Source organism: Pogonomyrmex barbatus, unplaced genomic scaffold (genome assembly GCF_055798465.1).
Source record: "Pogonomyrmex barbatus isolate J1 unplaced genomic scaffold, ASM5579846v1 scaffold16, whole genome shotgun sequence".
NCBI classification, from domain to species: domain Eukaryota; kingdom Metazoa; phylum Arthropoda; class Insecta; order Hymenoptera; family Formicidae; genus Pogonomyrmex; species Pogonomyrmex barbatus.
This window is the reverse complement of record NW_028297112.1, coordinates 5,624,599-5,643,426: the sequence shown is the minus strand read 5'-3', so window position 1 is coordinate 5,643,426 and position 18,828 is coordinate 5,624,599. Positions and strand designations below refer to the sequence as shown.

At 35.4% G+C, this 18,828-nt stretch overlaps 1 protein-coding gene across 2 annotated transcripts in view; it reads right to left on the bottom strand.

The window, feature by feature from the left end:
- LOC105430881 (GAS2-like protein pickled eggs) overlaps positions 1–18,828 on the bottom strand; it is a 65,470-nt gene that overhangs the window by 35,007 nt on the left and 11,635 nt on the right. Inside the window, exons 2-3 of one of the 2 annotated variants that reach the window (XM_089074207.1) lie at positions 16,787–16,976; positions 3,561–4,058 (exon numbers count right to left, since the gene is read on the bottom strand). In XM_089074207.1, coding sequence (XP_088930333.1) covers positions 3,561–4,058; positions 16,787–16,957 — 669 coding nt within the window. In that variant the 5' untranslated portion in view covers positions 16,958–16,976. Of the gene's footprint in view, positions 1–3,560; positions 4,059–16,786; positions 16,991–18,828 lie in introns of those variants that run through there. The other variant, XM_089074206.1, reaches the window with a different exon arrangement.

Sequence of the window (18,828 nt, the reverse complement as noted above, 5' to 3'; positions counted from 1 at the left end):
GAAATAGAAATAGGAGTTATTCAATGGATAATTATTTATCATTAAAACTTGATATAAGAGCTCTTGTACTCCGTAGCATTATCATGGCAATTCGCGATTATCGCATCTCAAACGCGATTAGGCGAGTCGCGGAGTTGTTTAAATCAAATGCGGCTAACAAAGTCGTAACGCTCACGATAAGATAATACGCGTGACAAGAGCGAGTCTAATCGATGGTTAAAACATGCTCTTACTCCTCCGGTCTCGCTCGTTTTCTTCTCTCTCCTTGAATCACCGCCGCCACATTGCCTACTTGTCAAGGAGGAAAGGCTTTAATGCAAAAGCGAATTCTTCGGAGAACGCACATCGTCGTGTCTTGCCGTGCAAGGAGAGATTAGATTAATTATCAATAAAACGGCGAGTTGCCGCTTTGAAACACTCCGACACTTGACACGAGACGACGTAATTGTCATGTTTTGATTCAATCGCGATTCAACACATCCTGAACTCAGGGCCGACTTTAAGCAAGAGCAAGATTTGTGACGTGTAATATAAAAATACTTTGAAACGATTAAAAAAATTTTGTATACCAAGATCGTATTACGATCAAATTATTTTACGTTAAAAACTTTTTTAAAATTATAAGTTGTATTCTGTCTTTACTTTTTTACATTTTTTTTATGTTTATATAAACATGAAAAATTATAAATTAGTCGTGTAAAAATCAAGGACGGATTTTATTCTGATTGAAAATTCGTTCACTTGCGACAAGCATTAGAGAGGCTACGTCCGGTCCCTGGCATATTTGATTACTTTCGCAGCTAGCAGGTAAACGTTTCTGTTAATTACGGAGCCGACAAAGCGGAGCTCGGCTCTCAGCTCGGCTCTCAGCTTGCCTCTACTTTATTGGAATCGGAGGGCAACGCTTTCACAGTGTATTACTACTTGAAGGCAGCGCGTGCGGCGTCGCTTCGCCTCCCCGCGGCGCAAAGTGAAATTTATCCGGGGATATCGGCGACCGATCGCGAAAATCAACGCACAATACGCTGTAACGACAAGCTCCCACAAGATTTACGACGGTAACACGCGCTAACGCTTCGCAACGCTTCGCGCTATCTACAAAGGGTGTTAATGACATTGCTATCCAAGCATCGACGTCGCTCCGATATTTCTCGCTTGGACGCCACATATAATTATTTTTATCGATATCACAATACCAACGTAGATTGTACGATTGCACATTAACATATAAAAATTATTGCTCCGTTTTTTATTTCGTAATGTAATATCCTTTTATGCTCGTGTTTCAGACTTAAAAATTTTTCAATTATTACCATCATGAGCTCTATATATATATATATATATCTCTTTCGTAATTTTTGACTCATTTTTTTCGCTGCTATTAATTTCTTACTAGTAGTAGAAACTTCTGAGAATATCCCCTTAAAAATATTAATATCTAAATTATTATTAACGCGAGATCTTCGATCAAATATCGATTTTTCTTTTACTTGATGTAAAATTTATATTTTAATAACAAGTTCATGGAGTTTCGTTCTTTCCTAAGAAAATACTATATTTGAGTCCAATATATTTGCTGCGTCATTCTTCGCGTTCATTTCCACCCTGTATAAAGCGTACGTCATACGTAGTCTTACGTAGAACGATACGATAATCCTCTTCCTGTTCCCGTAAAAAGAAGAGATTTATCGCGACTAGCAGATTTATCGTAACATTCTACGATTACGTCGAAATTTTCTTTCGAAAGATAAAGCGCTCGTAAACCTTCCACGAGATACATACGCCACGAACGTTTGGTGCCTCGACGGCGATCGCGGGAAAGCGTCCTGGAATTCCTGTATGCAGCAAAGCCGCGACGTTATCGCCCCGCCACGGCGTTGTAAGCCCTGGGGAAGGAATTATTCCGCTTCGTGAAATGCCGCGATTTAGCCTCGCAAACACGTATGCCGGTCGCGTGTAATCGCCGCCGGTAATCGCCGCCGTTAGACACACTCGCGAGTCGGCTAATCCGACATTTTTAGTCGATACAAGCCGGTCCCTCGATTGAATAAAATAATAATAATAATTATTATTATTATTATATATCGCATTGCCCTTTAACCATAAAAGTAATCACGGAGTGACATTAATAAACGACGCCAATAAAAATATAATTTCTTGCGTAATTTGTTCGGTAATAATTTATCAATCAAATTATAAACAATAACACATTGATATAAACAACAAGCTCAAATATAAGACTTAATTTTTTTAAATACTTGTTTACTTGTTTCTCTTATTTGTCGAGTTTCAGAGATACGGCACGATGCATGAAAGAAATGATTGAAATTGTTGTCAAAGATAAGGGCTACCGCTTCCTTAAACTTCGTCCGCGAGAGGGGACCTTTTTTAGTTATGTCATTGCTTTATCGTGATATCTATGACGGAAGTATAAAGAGAGTACGGAACGTCGAGACGAGAAATATAGAGAAATATAGAGAATATTATGTTTCCATCGTCGTGGGGAGGTGTGTCAGCCGATGTGTCGCGTTCTCCGCCAGCGGCAGTGCAATTAACGCCGAAGAAATAGCGTTATCGGGACGCCGGGCCGTCAGCGCGATTCGCGTGCACGACGGGATATTTAATGCGCCATATGCACGTCATCGTTACCCGTTAATTTATAATAATCGGCCGACAATAAAATCCCGAATAGGTCGCGCGCATAACGCAAGGGTGGGAACGGTCGGCGGTTTATTCCTTTCCTTGCCAAAGATGAAGTCTACTTGCGTAGAAACATAGGCAGTATCAAAGATAAAATTAATGGACCAGAAATCAGTATCGGAAATCATCACTAACCTTGAAATGTAAAATTCACTCAAATACGGCAGTTAATTCTACATCTCTCTAATACGCTTGAATTGCAGAAGTCATCTTTTTTGATTATCCTTCATGATATCATCGTCGCAAAGTGCAGGATCGATCTTACGATATCCGATACCGAGTAAGCAAGATTATCGACACCCTATTAAATTTAAGCATCGTGATGTTGTCTCTTCTATTTCTGATTGCGCGATATTCATGACTCGACGTCGCGTCGATTAGGACCGCCATAAATACATCCGGCTACACCGAAGGATACGAGTTATTTTCATAGCCGCGACACACGTTAGCAGTGGTGGCGACGAAACGCATGATTCGAATACATGCAAAGCCAGAATATAATCGGCGAGCCATCGAAATCGGTACTATGAAATCGCTGAGAAACTGCCTTTCAGACTGTGAAAAGATTTCCAAAAAGCGTTGCGCCAAAACACGGCGCTCATTATTTCAAATTCCGAAGTGACACTTTGAAATTATTTCGATACTCGAATTCAAAGAAAAATTCAAAACCGATCTGAAATTTGTAGGGAGAATTTGTTCGGTTGCTTCTTAGTAGAAATTTGGCTTCTTGTTGAACGCCAAGTATTTTTCGTCGCGTCCACCTTCGTCCGGCCGTCGAAGCGAAAGTGTAGAAACATCCTTCCTTCCTTTCGAGATACCTATTCCAAGTAATCAAGACACATTTTCACATTTTCACTCACCAACTCGTGGAGAGTCTTGAGATCATTCGTGACGATCTGCGGCTGCGGTCCGTATATGAGGCAGGGCTCCTCCTCGTACTCGTCATCGCTCTCCTCGTTACCGGCGCCGTTCGCCGCTTTGTTCTCGGCGGCAATCTCGCGGTCGATCTGCCTCTCCATCTGTACGAGCAACGGCGCGAGCATGCCGAACTTGGCGCCGCGGCGTGCCACCTCCAGCAGGCATAATATCACATGTCGTTCGTTCTTACGCATTATCAGATCCTCGGTCTCGAAGAGGAGGCACTCGATGATGCCGAGGCTGTTGCGGCACCAATCGATAAAGTTCGAGACGTTGTCGCGGGCAAAGAAGGTGCCGGCCTTAGCATTCGGCAGGTAGGGCACATCGCCTACCTGGCTCATCGGCAGCGCCAGGGAAGTTATCGAGCGTGTCATCGGCATCTTGCGGGCTTGACGACGGGCGACGTAGTCCGTCGCATATTTCCGCACGTTGTTCGCGTGCTGGAAGCAGAAAAAAAGTCATTGTCTTTGCATCGTCAGAGATACGACGATTTAACGAAAATAATAGGAGAAAGGAAAACTGCATTTTCTATCATCTTAAGGATGTACTATACCTTTATTTTAAATTGAAAAAGTGATGAAAAAAAATTAAATTATTCTAGATCATACTTAAAATACAAAAAAATTGTTGTGGTGCGGTTTAAATGCCTTTTTTTTAAAAGCGTATTACTTTTAAATACTAGATTTAGAATAATCTGTAAGTTTTTCACAATTAGTAAATAAAAATTATAAAAATAGGTGTGAGCGATACATCCTTAAAGATCTAAGAGAAACATAACTGTACATACTTTTTAATTCTTAAAGTTTTAAAATAATTTTTTTTTCCTCTATCTTTCTGCATTTCAAAATTAAAAAATTATTTTCAATCATAGGTATTTCATTTACAACATTACAACATTGTAATTTATAACATCTTGAATTGTAATTTGTAATAATCGCGATTTAAATATGTGCCACATGTACATTAATGTTTCATTAATGTTTCGACATATATAACAAACGTCGATATTTTATTTCTGTCGCCTGGAGTTGTATATATGTGAAACACGATATTTCATTTCATGCTATTCAACACTTTCCCATACATATATGGGTCGTCTCCTCTTACATTGCGTGAATACATATGCATTATTCAGATGCCGCGAGACTTGACGCGGCATCAAAATCCTGGATTTAGATTCTGAGCATTGAAATGGCAGATGGCATCTGATGATCGTCATCCCCCTCAGAAAAAAAAAGCCTTAATGCAATATCACGCTATTGATTTAGGTGAGTGCTATATTAAAGATATTCGTATGTCCTTGTATCTCTTAAATATCAATGGAGAACAGCAATGATGGACGGGAAAAAAGCCCGATCATGTTTCGCAATATAAATTAATTGAGAGAGGCATAAAATTCTCAATTTCTTTCTAAAATTTCTAAAAGTATCGAAATAAATTACATTTTAAAAACATTACAAATTTTATAATCACAAATCTTTTAATGTTTCTTTTTTTAATCTAAGCAAGATCCAAGATTAGAAAAAGGAAAAAAATATTTGTGCTGTAATCAACTCTTAACCGTCCTTTTGCCAGAAAATTTCTTCCTTTTAATTTGACTACGATCACTGTTTGTCAACACACATATCATTGGCAATTATTTTATCCCTTTAATCCCTTTCCGTTTGCTCAACACTTATTTCCCGTTCAACATCTGTTCAAACGACTGTGTCAGCTAACTGGGTGCTCGTTTTAATAACAGTTCGTTGAACCTCCACGCAGCTCAAACAGAGTTGACGCGAGATGACTCGTCAGGAGGTATTTGGGTTACGTTGGAAAAAGAAGCGATCACATAGTACGACCTGGAACAATTGGCCGCTAGAAAAAACCCCCCAATGTTTAAACAAAATCATATTTCGTCCGTGCAAACATCACGCCACGCGCGCAACATGCGTTCGCTCTCACGTGTGATGTATCAAGTTTCAATGTCACATCATTAATTAATTTATTACAATTCTTATTTTTCAACGACATTCTATGCAGTTAAATAATTTTTGCAATCGATTATTAATTAAATCTGTCTTTTAATACGTTATTCAAGAAAAATGCAGCAATTCTAAATTTTATCTTTTACAATATCTAAATTTTAATTTCTCTATCTATTTAACATATGAGTCAAATAGAAATAATTCAAAATCAATAATCAAAATACCAAATATTTAAAAGCAAATTTTTTTTTACTTGACTTTTTTTACTTGACCAGACTTTATTCGGTAATCAATTGATGTTGTGTCATGAAGTTCTCCGGTTGCTTAAGTCGGCAGCAATTTCAATTTTCACACCTTTAACGCGAGATCAGAATCAAGTTTTCTACAAAGGATCTTTGCTCGGGACAAGATTGCGACGCGCAATTTTACGAACACATTTTAGGGGTTCCCGTCAAAACGTATATTTCTCGCCTGCACGTGGACGCCATAAGGCAGCGGAGCTCTCTTTATGCGCTCCGTTCCTCGACGTACACTCGTAAAAATCGCATCTAACGGCATCCGGTTGCTTCGTCGGCCCGTCTCGATATCTCCCGAAGGGTAATACAAAGATTAGACGAGTTCGCCAACAGGCGAACAGTTACAACCAAATGCGAGCGGCGATAATAACGATTCAACAGCTGGAGCATTTTGTCGAGGACTCTTAAAACTGCAAGATGGCAAGAACATTCATCGGTTAGATATATTATACGATCAACCTTAAAAATAGAAGAAAGGCGAATATATATTTTATGTGTACGCATAGAGCTTAAAGTCAGATATATCTAGAAAGTAAAAGAGAGGTATCTTTTTGAAATAGAAATGATATAGCTTATTATATAAAATAACTTATCATTATAAATAAATTTTAATATTTTTATCATTTATATTTTTGTAAATTATTGCATCTTTTAATTTGTTTAAATTAGTTGTATAAATTTATTTATTAAATCTTCTGTACTAAAGACTTTCTTCAACATAATAAGACGTGTATGTTTGACGTCTCCTTTCTTTTATCTTTTTTTTTTTTTTTTTAAAAAGCTAATCAATCAAACATCAAATTTTTCAATGAGATATGTTGAGCATCACTGGCGAGAGGAAGAGTTGCGCTTATAAAAGACGAGAAGTGGCGCATATGGTAATACGGTTGGCAGATGAAGCGACAGGATGTCACATTATGTGACCCCTGACTCCCCTTGGTATCCTCGTCGTCTACTATGAACGAATACCCTTAATGAAAATGGCTGCTGCACATTCTACGTTTGTAAATTGGAGCGGTTGCGAAGCGTTTCATTGCGCTCGAGGGGGAACGCGTACGAGTTAAGCGTAACACCAGCGCGGTGTGGAAGAAAACCAATGAGACGTAACCAACGAGAGTGCAAGTAACCATTACTCATAACCCCGTAACTTAATTTAGTTTCTGGGACCAGGCTTACACGATAAACCGTTGCGGAAATTTATGGCTGTTCACGGCGCTGCGAAAGCTAAATGAGGCAACGAATGCGTTATCGAACGCATAGGCGTGATCTAATATAATTAAGATTATTAAATCTAATGCACTAAATAGACGCTGTCGATAATGATAACGAAACTTGATTATTATGAATTACTATAAAATCGTACACTAAAAATTGTTATCGATTATGATTGACGATTAATTATTATATTTTAAAATTATTAATGCACTCTTTAATCCTTCGCTCGATTTAAAAATAATTAGTGATAATAATATTTTTCCTGGATTTAAAAAGGCCAGAAAATTCGAACAATCATCAATTGAATATTTATATATTAATGTAATGTTTAATTATAAATAATAACAGTAACCATCGGTTTTTTTTTTTATAAATTCTTTCCGTCATGGTAAAAATAGTACAATTCGCCCTTGATGAATAAGATTACTGCATTACTGAAAGGACCATAGGCAATTGACACGCGCGCAATTTAGATTCCTAAGTGAAGTTAATTACTTTCACAGCCGGCCGTTTCTCATAACTGTGACTAAATTCTTCTTTGCTCGCAAAGAGATTCCCCGCTAGGATTGTTCGCGATCCTGTCGTTCCTACGCGCCGGAGGTTAATAAACCTCGACCGTTTGTATTCCTAACAGTAAGACCTCGCCTGGCACAAAAGCATCAGTGAATCATCGTGTGCTCTACACGCGCATTGTAGGTGCCTTCCAAAACGTCGCACGCGCGAACAAGTACGTAAAATCGTGCGAACGTGCCTTCTCGAAGTCTTTATGTAGTCGCAGTCAACGACTACATACGTCGCGAAGTATTGGTACTTTCCAGGAAGTAATTCGCGTGTCGTCGGCGTTAAGGCATCAAGAATGATAAACCGACGTTAAATGTTTCGTAAATGAGCGTCTACAATTTCGTAAAAACAGCCTTCATATAAGAAGAAAGAAAACCAAACAAATTTAATTTGCAATTAAAGACTTTTATAAAAATCTTCTGATCTTGATCGACTTTATAGGATGACGATGCGAGACTCGCAACAACGACCTCTCAAAGAAGATCTATTGGTCGTAATAAAACGAGACTCCCTTTCTGGATAATCGTCTTGAATTACGTAATAGACACTTAATGCCGATTAAGTGATGACCGATACCGAGAGAGAAGTGTTTATTCTCGTCTTAACGAATTATCCCGTTATCATCATTCATGCGATAATTTATCTAGCAGCAGTTATTTTGAAGCCAACAAACGATTAATTCCATTCTATATTATATTGTTTCAAGAATATTTATATAAATGTCATAGCATAAATACAAAAGATAATTTTTTTACAAAATTTAATATGTAATTGTTGTTCTCGAAAATATGTTCTTCGAAAAATTGTTCTTCATGTACAATTCGTTATAATATTATATAATAAAAAAAATATAACTTTTATTCCACATACATATTAGTACATTAATAATATCGATACCTTCTACGTCCCTCAGATAGAAATGTTTTATCACCTACAAAAAAAAAAAAAAAACCTTGTACCGAAAACATACAATGAAGAGATCTTTTGAGATCAGTTCGTCAGATCAGTCCGAGATCAGTTACGTCATTGACATTAAAAATCTCTCGAAGGTTGTCAGTGACATTAAAGTCTCTCGAACATTAAAAAGACAATCTCCGGAGGTCCTAGACCGCCCGTCGCGTCTTGCGACTGTCGGTCGCCGTTGCGTTTGTCGGTTGTAGCTGCTTTACATGCCACGGCTCCCGCTCGATTTTTCGCCGGCTATTTCCGTCCTCTGTTTTTACGACGCATCCCTTGCATCGCATCTTTCGGAAGCAGCAGGGCGAGCAGCACGCGAGAGACATAATGTATATTTAGGCACGAAGCTGAAAAGGGCCACCCCTGTGCATTCATCTCCAGTTCCAAAAGATTATGAAAAAAAAAGCATCCGGTCGCCGGATTCGTTCCCCGATTCTCTGAGACAAAGGGAGTCATTGGCACCGTTGCTCCGTTGCTCGCACACGAATCGCACCAATATCTCGTACTTCGGTAAAAGCCTGTTTTTAATATTTCCGGTGAAATTCAAAGATTTTTCGTAATATTAAAGAAAAATGCATTCTGCAATCTGGGCATTATCATTAACTTTTAAATTTTCACAGAGGTTTATCACATAATTTTTTTTATTCGATAATTTAAACATTCATTAATTCCTTTATTGCCTATATCTTATATATATATTTTATACATTATTATTTATCACACTATAGTTACTAGTATATTTTTAATATAATGTAACATATTTTGTTATTATATTATTGCAATTTTTAATTATTTATAGATTTGATTTTGAAAAGATTAATAATTTCAAAGTTACCAAGTTACTCTTAGTAATTGTTATACAAAGCAAATTGTCTTTCATGCTACCAGCTATGAACAAATTCGATAAAGGACTAGGAACTCTCAATAGAAATGCTAATAGAAAGCGGCAGAAAACATTCTTGACCTCGCATGCGTAATGCGTTTCCTTTGTGAAATACATAGAAACGAACATGTGCTAGCCAATGACGCACTGTATTTTACAACTGATTTCAAAAAGGATAATCAGTTTACAAGGACGCATACCTTATTTTATGAGACGCAATATAGAGATTCACCTTCATGTCATGGACATGTGAACAGATTCTGTCTTACTTTGTTAAGAAATTCATCCCACTTCTCACATAATTAATAATTCTATTAGATATAGTCTCAGAAATCTTGCACTTTTTTCAAGAAAATAACTTTAAAAAGGACTAATTTTGCAAGTAGAATAATAATTATTTTAATATTGATAATCTACAATTATAAACAAAGAAAATTTTTTTCTGAGAATTTATCTCGAAGAAATGGAAAGAAAAGTTTTAAATCTCTCTCTCTCTCTCTCTCTCTCTCTCTCTCTCTCTCTCTCTCTCTCTCTCTCTCTCTCTCTCTCTCTCTCTCTCTCTCTCTTTCAATTTTAAAATCAATCTGATTCTACATCTCACGACGTCATAGAATGGCACCAATCATCATTCCATTTACATCATAAATTCAACAGTGGAGTCGAGTTTCATCAGCTTTCCACTCGATTTCAATTAACTGCAAGAAATTTCAAGGTCGCTGACCTTGATTCCGCTTCCTACTAATGATTCCTTCTTGAATTCATATTATAATTTTACACATTTAAATTTTCTCTTGACCAACCTTTTTGAATCTAAATTCACCACAATTTATTTATGATTAAATTAATAGAAAATATAAATATTTTTGAAAATCAATTGGTGCTAATTTTTTAAATATTAGATTACAAATTTTTATTTCCAACACAATGAAAATTTTAATGTAATTTAAATGTGTTAATGCTTAACACCTTAAATTATAATATTTATGTATATAATTCATTTCATAAATTGCTCCGCTCATGTAGTTTGATTTTTATAATCTTTTAGTTTGTAAAAAGTTAATAAAAGATTAAGAACTATTGAAATAGTAATAATAAAATAAGATTAATTTAATAATAAAACACAAAAATTAAATTTAATAAAAGCAAAATAAAATATATTCCTTTTCAAATTTCAAATTTCAAACTATTGCAATTACAATTTCACGGTGATTGCATCTTTCTTTTTTCTCTCTAAGCAATTAAAATCTTACAGTATTTCCTGCAAAGATTTAAATAATTTAAATTATTTTTAAAGATACAGAACTTATCTCCATAACAGAAAGGATCACATATGCATGATCAATTGCGCGTACGATATTAAGTTGCTGATCGGATTTGCATTTATTGTAGAATGATAACGCCGATTCATTGGAGGAAAATCGATCCTGTTCACGTTTAACTGCGCTTTAGATAACTGATAGTTTCGTCGATAAACTCATCACCAAAAGTTAACCCGCTCTGCCACGCGTCAGAAAAGTCGACGGACAATAGTCTTGTCTGGAAAACCGAGCTCGTAACTCTCTCGTTAATTGTAACTCTCTCATTAATGTGTCCAACTTCCTCGGAACCCTGGGATCGACCCTCGATCTCGATTTAACGCATTTAACTATCGATCCGAGCCTATTAATTCCTTGAATGGCCTATCAAAATTGTCTTCTCATTTCTTCTCATTTCAAAATCATATCTTTTAGTCGTATTTTTACAACAATATTGTTAAAAATTATTACAATATATTACACTTGCAATACTGCTTTTTTAATTATATGATAATAAAATATAATTAAAAAAAATGTACAGGGTGTCTAATTCCTAATGATACATTTGTGTGCAGATAGAACGGGTCACCGAACAGAAAAGTCCTGTACTATTTTGCGATTTTCGCAATTAGTTAACAAATTATTAATTATCGTATATTATTAAGATCATAGAACGAGCATGTCCGACCAATACAAGCGCGTGCAAATATGTGTTTTATTTAGGAAAGAACTTTCAGCATTCTCTAAATAGATGAATAATCTTAATGATTATTTACTTTCACAACTAAATCATTCCGCTGAAACAAAATTCAAAAATACTGTAAGAGAATAAGTAAGTCAGAAAAACATCAGAATATGCTCAACGTGATGGTGCCCACCATAAATTCTAATTCTGAACGAGAGTGAGAAACGAGCGAGAAAAAGCGGATGGTGACAATTGCGGTTAATTGCGCACATCGCACATCGTCTGGAATTCTGCAACATAATCCGGAATGCGATAAGAGAAGCTGCTCTTCCTATTTATATAAAGATGCTTATGGGATTATCATCGAAACAGCAAAATGGTGCGAAATGGCATCGACTCGGCGTCCTTGCAAGAAAGTATGAGATACTTTTCAAGTTGCACGCACATGTAAATGTTAATTAAAAATGACACATAGAATATAGTACCTAGACGACACTTTCGAGACACAATATTTTATAAAAGATAAACGTCTTTTTAATTCAAGAAAAAAATTCGAAAATAGATAAATAATAAATAAGATGATGCAATCGATTATTTTCGTTGAAACGTTTATGATAAATTGAAGTTAATATTTTTGAATTGGTATTACGCACGATGGCACAATATTCAACTCGATAGTGCTCGTCGATTTCTATATATATATATATATATACGAATCACCACCGAGACGTCCGTTATTTGTTATTTCCGACAGGAAAGGCCGCATGTCGTTGCTTCTGGCTCCTTTCGCTTTCGAGATATCGCGCGATCGTGATTAATATGGATTGCCTGCCGATCTTTAACCGTATGACAAGTGCTATTATTGGATTTGCTTTGAAAAACGCTTCTGAGACGCTCGTGAGACTATATCAAAGAGCTTTTTCTGCATCTCATAAAATTCACCAAACTGTGTGTGTGTGTGTGTGTGTGTGTGTGTGTGTGTCGGGTGTAGTGTGTGTGTGTGTGTGTGTGTGTGTGTGGGTGGGGGAGGTGTGTTTATTCACAGTAATTGAATGAAAAACATTTTTTCAACTAATCGCAAACTTGAATCATTATTGCTATTGAATTCATCTTTGTCAAGAATCAATTATTAGTATACAAATTATTTGATAATAAATATCTTTTAATTAATTAATTCTTATTCAACATATATTAAATTGTTGAATTCATATATTAAAAATTGCAATTTTACAATCCGTTATAAATTTCACATTATTATGCTAATTTCAAAGTTGTTGTTATCTTTGCAAAATTAACAACACCTAGTCTTAATGAACATGCGAAGCTTATTATAAATAATCTCCAATTAGAATAGAATTTAAATTGATGTGACGAGAAATCTGCAAATTAAACTTGACATATATTTTTATCTCCTTAAATTAACATTTATATAATTAACATTTATATTCACAAAAACAACTCTATAAATGAGAAAAAAATATTTTTCCATAAAACATGACGAATATAGATGTTTATTTAAATAAACAAGATTTAAATCGACATATAACAATATGTTTAAATTAATAATTACACGCCACATTATATAACAAGCTTGTTATTAAAAGCTTATTGAAAAATTTAGACAGTTTTTTAGAAATAATTTAGGTGATCCAGACAGGCTTAAATGTCTCTCAATCGTTGCGTGACGCATATGTGAACTTTAGCACGATGCAGATATCGTATGCAGGCGCCTCCGCGTGTGTGAAGTTGGCATCCCAACATTCAAATTCCATAATTTTGATTAGAGTCTCCCCTGTTGTAAACGGAGTGCACTAAAAATTACAGTCTGTAAAAATCATTGCGAACGATAAACGCGAACGAGAAAGGAGGAGAAAAAGTAAAGGAGACCCGCCAGAAATGCTAGTATCGAGAGCACTAAAATTCCTTATCGTTTCTCGTCGCACATCTTATTATATTCCCCGTCTTGCCACTCGTCACGGCTCGTAAAGTCGATATTATGCAAAAGCACTGCTCTTTCCCCTGCCTCGCTCTGCCGACTGCTGCAACCTAATCTACACCCTGCTACAGGTAGAAAATTCCACTATCTCAGATATGCCGTAATCCTTAGGCCGAATTCAGGCCTAAAAAGCGCCTTGCGCCTTAAACGTGTCTATTGTCAAGATATATTGTGTCATTTTTCGATCACCACTTAAACATAATGTTTCAATCAGATTTAAAATGTATATTACATCTCAGTCGATATATAATTTTCCCCAGCATCTTTCTAAATTTCTTCTTTTGTCATATAATTTATCTTCCATTTCTCTGGTGGAATCCGGTAACGATGTTGATATTGTTGATTCGATTTGATATACTAATATATAAAGATCGCGATGGGGCGCTGTCGCCGTCTCCTCTCGCCGTAGTCTGAATCAGGCTTTAGAGACATACTCGATGTGACTTTCTCCGAGTTAGCACATAGGGAGCGCACGCACGCACCGCGAATGAGCTGCCGCGGTTTTATCGTCTTCTGCCTACTCTAAATATTTCTCTGGCATAAATTTATAACGACAACGGCGAGGCGCGTTGCCGCTAATAACGAGCGCGGCCCGGTCGATATCCTGGCATTTATACGAGCGTCACGCTCCGCACTGATCGGATACCGGACCCGTCGTGGCTCCGGTGGACATTATAAACGCGCGCGACGGGGCCCGTGGCGATGAATGGAAACTCGTTTCGGTCGACTCGAGTGGCTGTGGTGGATGTCGTCGTTGGCAGATCAGTGAAAGTCGACTCGATCCGGCACGCGGACCGTTTCTCGATCCACGCTGGATCGCGATCGATCGGGCGCGGTATCGTTCCGGGAACTATTACCGAATCCGATGTCGCGAGATAAAATGACGGTAATAAAGGTATAAGAATTTACAGCACTCGGGAAAGTCATTTATCCAATAACAAGTTTTAATTAATAATGATTGCGCCTTGCGCTTGTCCTGACAGTTTATTATTATTTCTCTTTTTTTTTTTTTTTTTTTTTTTCCATCTTCTCGAGTATTCTCAGTAACGAATCAGTTGAAATTCATAGATTCACGACGTTTTATCGTTACAGATTACGTCGCACTTATGTCGGCTTGCGGTTACATACAAACAAACGCAAATCTCAAACTCCACTCGTAATTTCCACGCGGCTCCGTACAAGAACCTTCACGATTGTCGACCGCATTAATCGGGTAATTAAACCATTATTCATTTGTATCCCGCAGCTTTTTTTAAAAGTTTTTCCAATTTGCCGTGCCTTAACGACTCGTTAAAATTGCTTTAATAATGTCCGAGCTAATAAGTTAACTGTATACACCGTCGACAGCCGATCGGTCATGCTATGAGTGACTACTCTATCCGCTGCTGCAGTCGAGTGGCATGATCGTGTGGGAGATACAGATTATACGCATGTTCTCTTCTCTTTTTTTTTTTGTTTGTTTCAACACTGCGTCAATAAGAGACAGTGATTTTAACATTACAGGTTTTACTCGTTGTCGCTTATTGACGAAAAAAATAACATGTGCTGTCACATGCATAATTTTAACTTCGTTTAAATAGACGTCTATATTCGCTACTATGTATCTTGCGGAAAAATATATTTTTCCGCAGTAGATGTATCAACAACAAAGAGAAAAATAATATGTTTGTGTTTTTCACGTATCGGTTTCTTAAAAATGTAGATATAAAAATTACATTGCATTAATTAAATAAAAGAAAATAATTGTTTTTTAATAGAATCGCAATCATCGAGATTTCCTATTATTAAATTACTCTTGGATAACTGACTTTAAATTTAATCTTTAGTTATTCGATTTTTTAAATTATTATATAATAACGGAAATTTAATTCAAAATTATGTTAAAAATCATGTAATAATATAAAAAAAGTTGCTATTAATTTATAACTCGTATGCAGATCTTTACTAATAAAATAATGCATTTAATAAAAAGAAAACACAATTGAGGAAATAAAAAAATTCTTCAAAGACAAATATTACTCTTCGTTCTAACCAATTGCATTAAATTTAATCGTAATTCATGTCACGCAGGACGAAGTACTTCCGGTGGACGTCACACGCATCCTTCTTCTTCCTTGTCACAGTGCACACGTGCAGCTTTTTTTCAGCATGTACGCGTGTTGGTGTGAATGACGCCGACGTTCGAGGAAATTTTATATCCAAATTTATTTAGCGTAACCAAGGTTTCTCCTATACTTTTAACTCGCATTTAGTGTTTGTAACATTAAGCAAACTTTTTCATGTCAGACATCACAATTTTTTTTCTTTTATATTTTTTCAAATTTTAAATCTCAAAAGTTTATTTATAAAACATTTCTATCTATAAAATTGGCAAAGTTCCGAGTATTTGAATGAAACGGCACACACACATTATAATCTCTTTCTTCTCATTATATTATAAATTAATTTGCCATTTTTTATTGATATTTTCTCAAGAGTAGATCCTTGTCTTACAAAGAGAATATGAGATTAACCAAAATAATTTCTACTAGAAAAAAGAAGGATATCTGTATTATTGAATTTTTTTGATTTTTTATTACATATAAATTACAAAATGTACAAAAATGACACGTTTTTTCAACGCGTTGATATTTTGTTATTTTTATATTTTTGATGACTTATTTAATTTAATTCAGATGACAGCTACATTCAGAGAATAAAATGCAATTTCTGTTTCAGATCAGACAAAGCATTCATCGTCTAATTCAATTTTTCTCGTAATAGCTTATTAATATTATTGCGTAGCCAATATTATTAATCTTCATATAATCTTCCAAAAATGATAAAATATTATCATAAAACATAAAACAATTTTCACATAAAAAAATTATGAAAGCTTTATCGCTTATTTGAAAAAGATCATGAAATGTATTTGTTTTTAACTATTGTAGACAATCCTCTTAATATAGTTAATATTTGTTATTCAAACTTAAAAATTTACAATTTACATTGTTTCGAATAGCAACTTGCGATAAAATACTCGCTAAGAAAACATCATGAAGAAATCACTAACATATGTCGTGGTATTTTCGCGATACTTCACAGGCGGATGTTTACAAATCGGCGAAAAAAATAAATGTGAAAACGAACGGGAGAACCGTGACAACCGCGTTTCGAGATTGAGGTCAATGGATATCTCGATCATACGGGGAAATTTTTCGACGTTCAATAAGTCGCGAGATAAAGATCACCTCGTTTACGAGCGCTAAACTCCACGGACAATCGTGCTTCCGCGATAGTCGTAAGTTGACAGGCAAATCATTGTGACACTCACTTTGCATAGAGCGACGCCTGTGTCCAGCCTGTCCATAAAATTATCAAGATTGATTCTGAGTTCCGGATACAGGGCGTTCAGCCACTCCGCCAGGTCCTCCTTCATCGCTATCAGATACTCCTCCGAGGACTTAAACGGTCTGTACGACCTCCCTTCCAGTAGCACCGACATGATCTTTACGATTTGAAAACTGAAAGTAAACATTAAAATATATTAAATTATTAACAAACTGCAAAGATGATATTAAATTATAATATATAGATTAAGTTTATATCTAAAAATATCAAAAAATTTTTCAATGTGTTTTATATTATTTCACAATGTGTTTCCTCTTCTTTTTATCTAAATATTATGAATTAAACAAATAATGTCTTATTTTCAATTATAATTAAATTAGTATATCGCTTGCTTCAAAGTTTAAATGTCATATAATATAATTCAACAAGTTGGTTCTTATTATATAAACACACACACACACACACACACACACACACACACACACACACACACACACAGAGAGAGAGAGAGAGAGAGAGAGAGAGAGAGAGAGAGAGAGAGAGAGAGAGAGAGAGAGAGAGAGAGATGTACATCAATCACATTTCCACAAGCTTCCTGATTTCATACTTTCAGTTTAGAACTCTGTAACTGACATTTTTCACTTCCGCTTGTTTAGAGCATTCAGCGAAAACTGAAAAGATCTAGATGCGTGACAAAAAAGAATTTTCCTCACTCTTTTATTTAGACAAGAGGAGAGAAACTCCTGAAGAAACAAACTTACTTACAGTTTTAAAGTAAGAATAATTTTAAAATCATAATTTTAAAATTTCCCAAATTCTTGAAATCTTGAAATGTTATCAATTTCTTCAACTTTCTTATTGACTTTGCAATGAATGATAATTTTTCTTAATATGTACATGCCTTTTAATTTATTTATAACGTCTGATCAATTAATTTTATTTCTCTTCCTTTTCTTTATTTAATATTTGACTCGGACATATTCTATATATAAATAATACAGTATAATTTAAAAAAAAATCTGAGATTTGTATAGATATAACATATTGCATCAAATTTGTGTTGAATATGCGTTCAATTAAACTTTTACTAGATTTGTCATCTGAACTCTCGAAAAGTTTCGGATCATAATCATCAATTATTATTTTTCTTTTGTTTTAATTATAATAAAAGCTACATTCGTCATGTATAGGAATTGCAACGCGCTGTTAACGGCAAAGCTCTGTTTCATTTTCTCACGCGATATTTCTACGTCCAGATATCAGTTGCATATGCAAATCCACGGACATTATTTCGCGATGCAAAAGGCAGATTATAAACATCCGACGAATAAAAAAATGTGAAGCTCTGCCAGACAATAGCCACTTCGGGTGTTGCTATTGACAATGGCATGGTCATCCCCGCGATATTTTCTCCATACTCATCATACCACCCTATGTGTATATGTATATATATATATATGTAATGCGCGCGCGCGCGCGCGCGTGTGTGTGTGTGTGTGTGTGTGTGTGTGTGTGTATCCCCAGTTGCTGCTCTCCGTATTCCTCATGCATGACAAAATCGCAGTTATATGAGACTCAGATTAAAGATACCGAAAACTTAGACAAATTCTGTCTGCGAACTTTATTATTAGGGCACATATAGTTGAATTATACATATATTAATAATATATATATTACACAAAATTGTTTTCTTTATTTTAAAAATAAAAACTTCTGAAAGTTTGTTCAGTTGCTTGCAATTAATTCTAAATTTTTTTTTTTGCTAAATTAACAGCTATTATATATCCAAAAATTTTCTCAAAAAAATAAAATAAGGGCTATACATCGTCTTACACCGTTTTTAAATAATATTGAGTGCCAAAGAATTGAACAATATTTTTTCAATATTTTTTCCATTAATCTACATATCATCTATATATTTATGCCGTATTTGAATGAACAAATTCTTTATGCACGTTTATGTGTGTTCTATTCTCCATTGAGTCATTCAATTCCTATTACATTTCCAACGGCTATATATATATA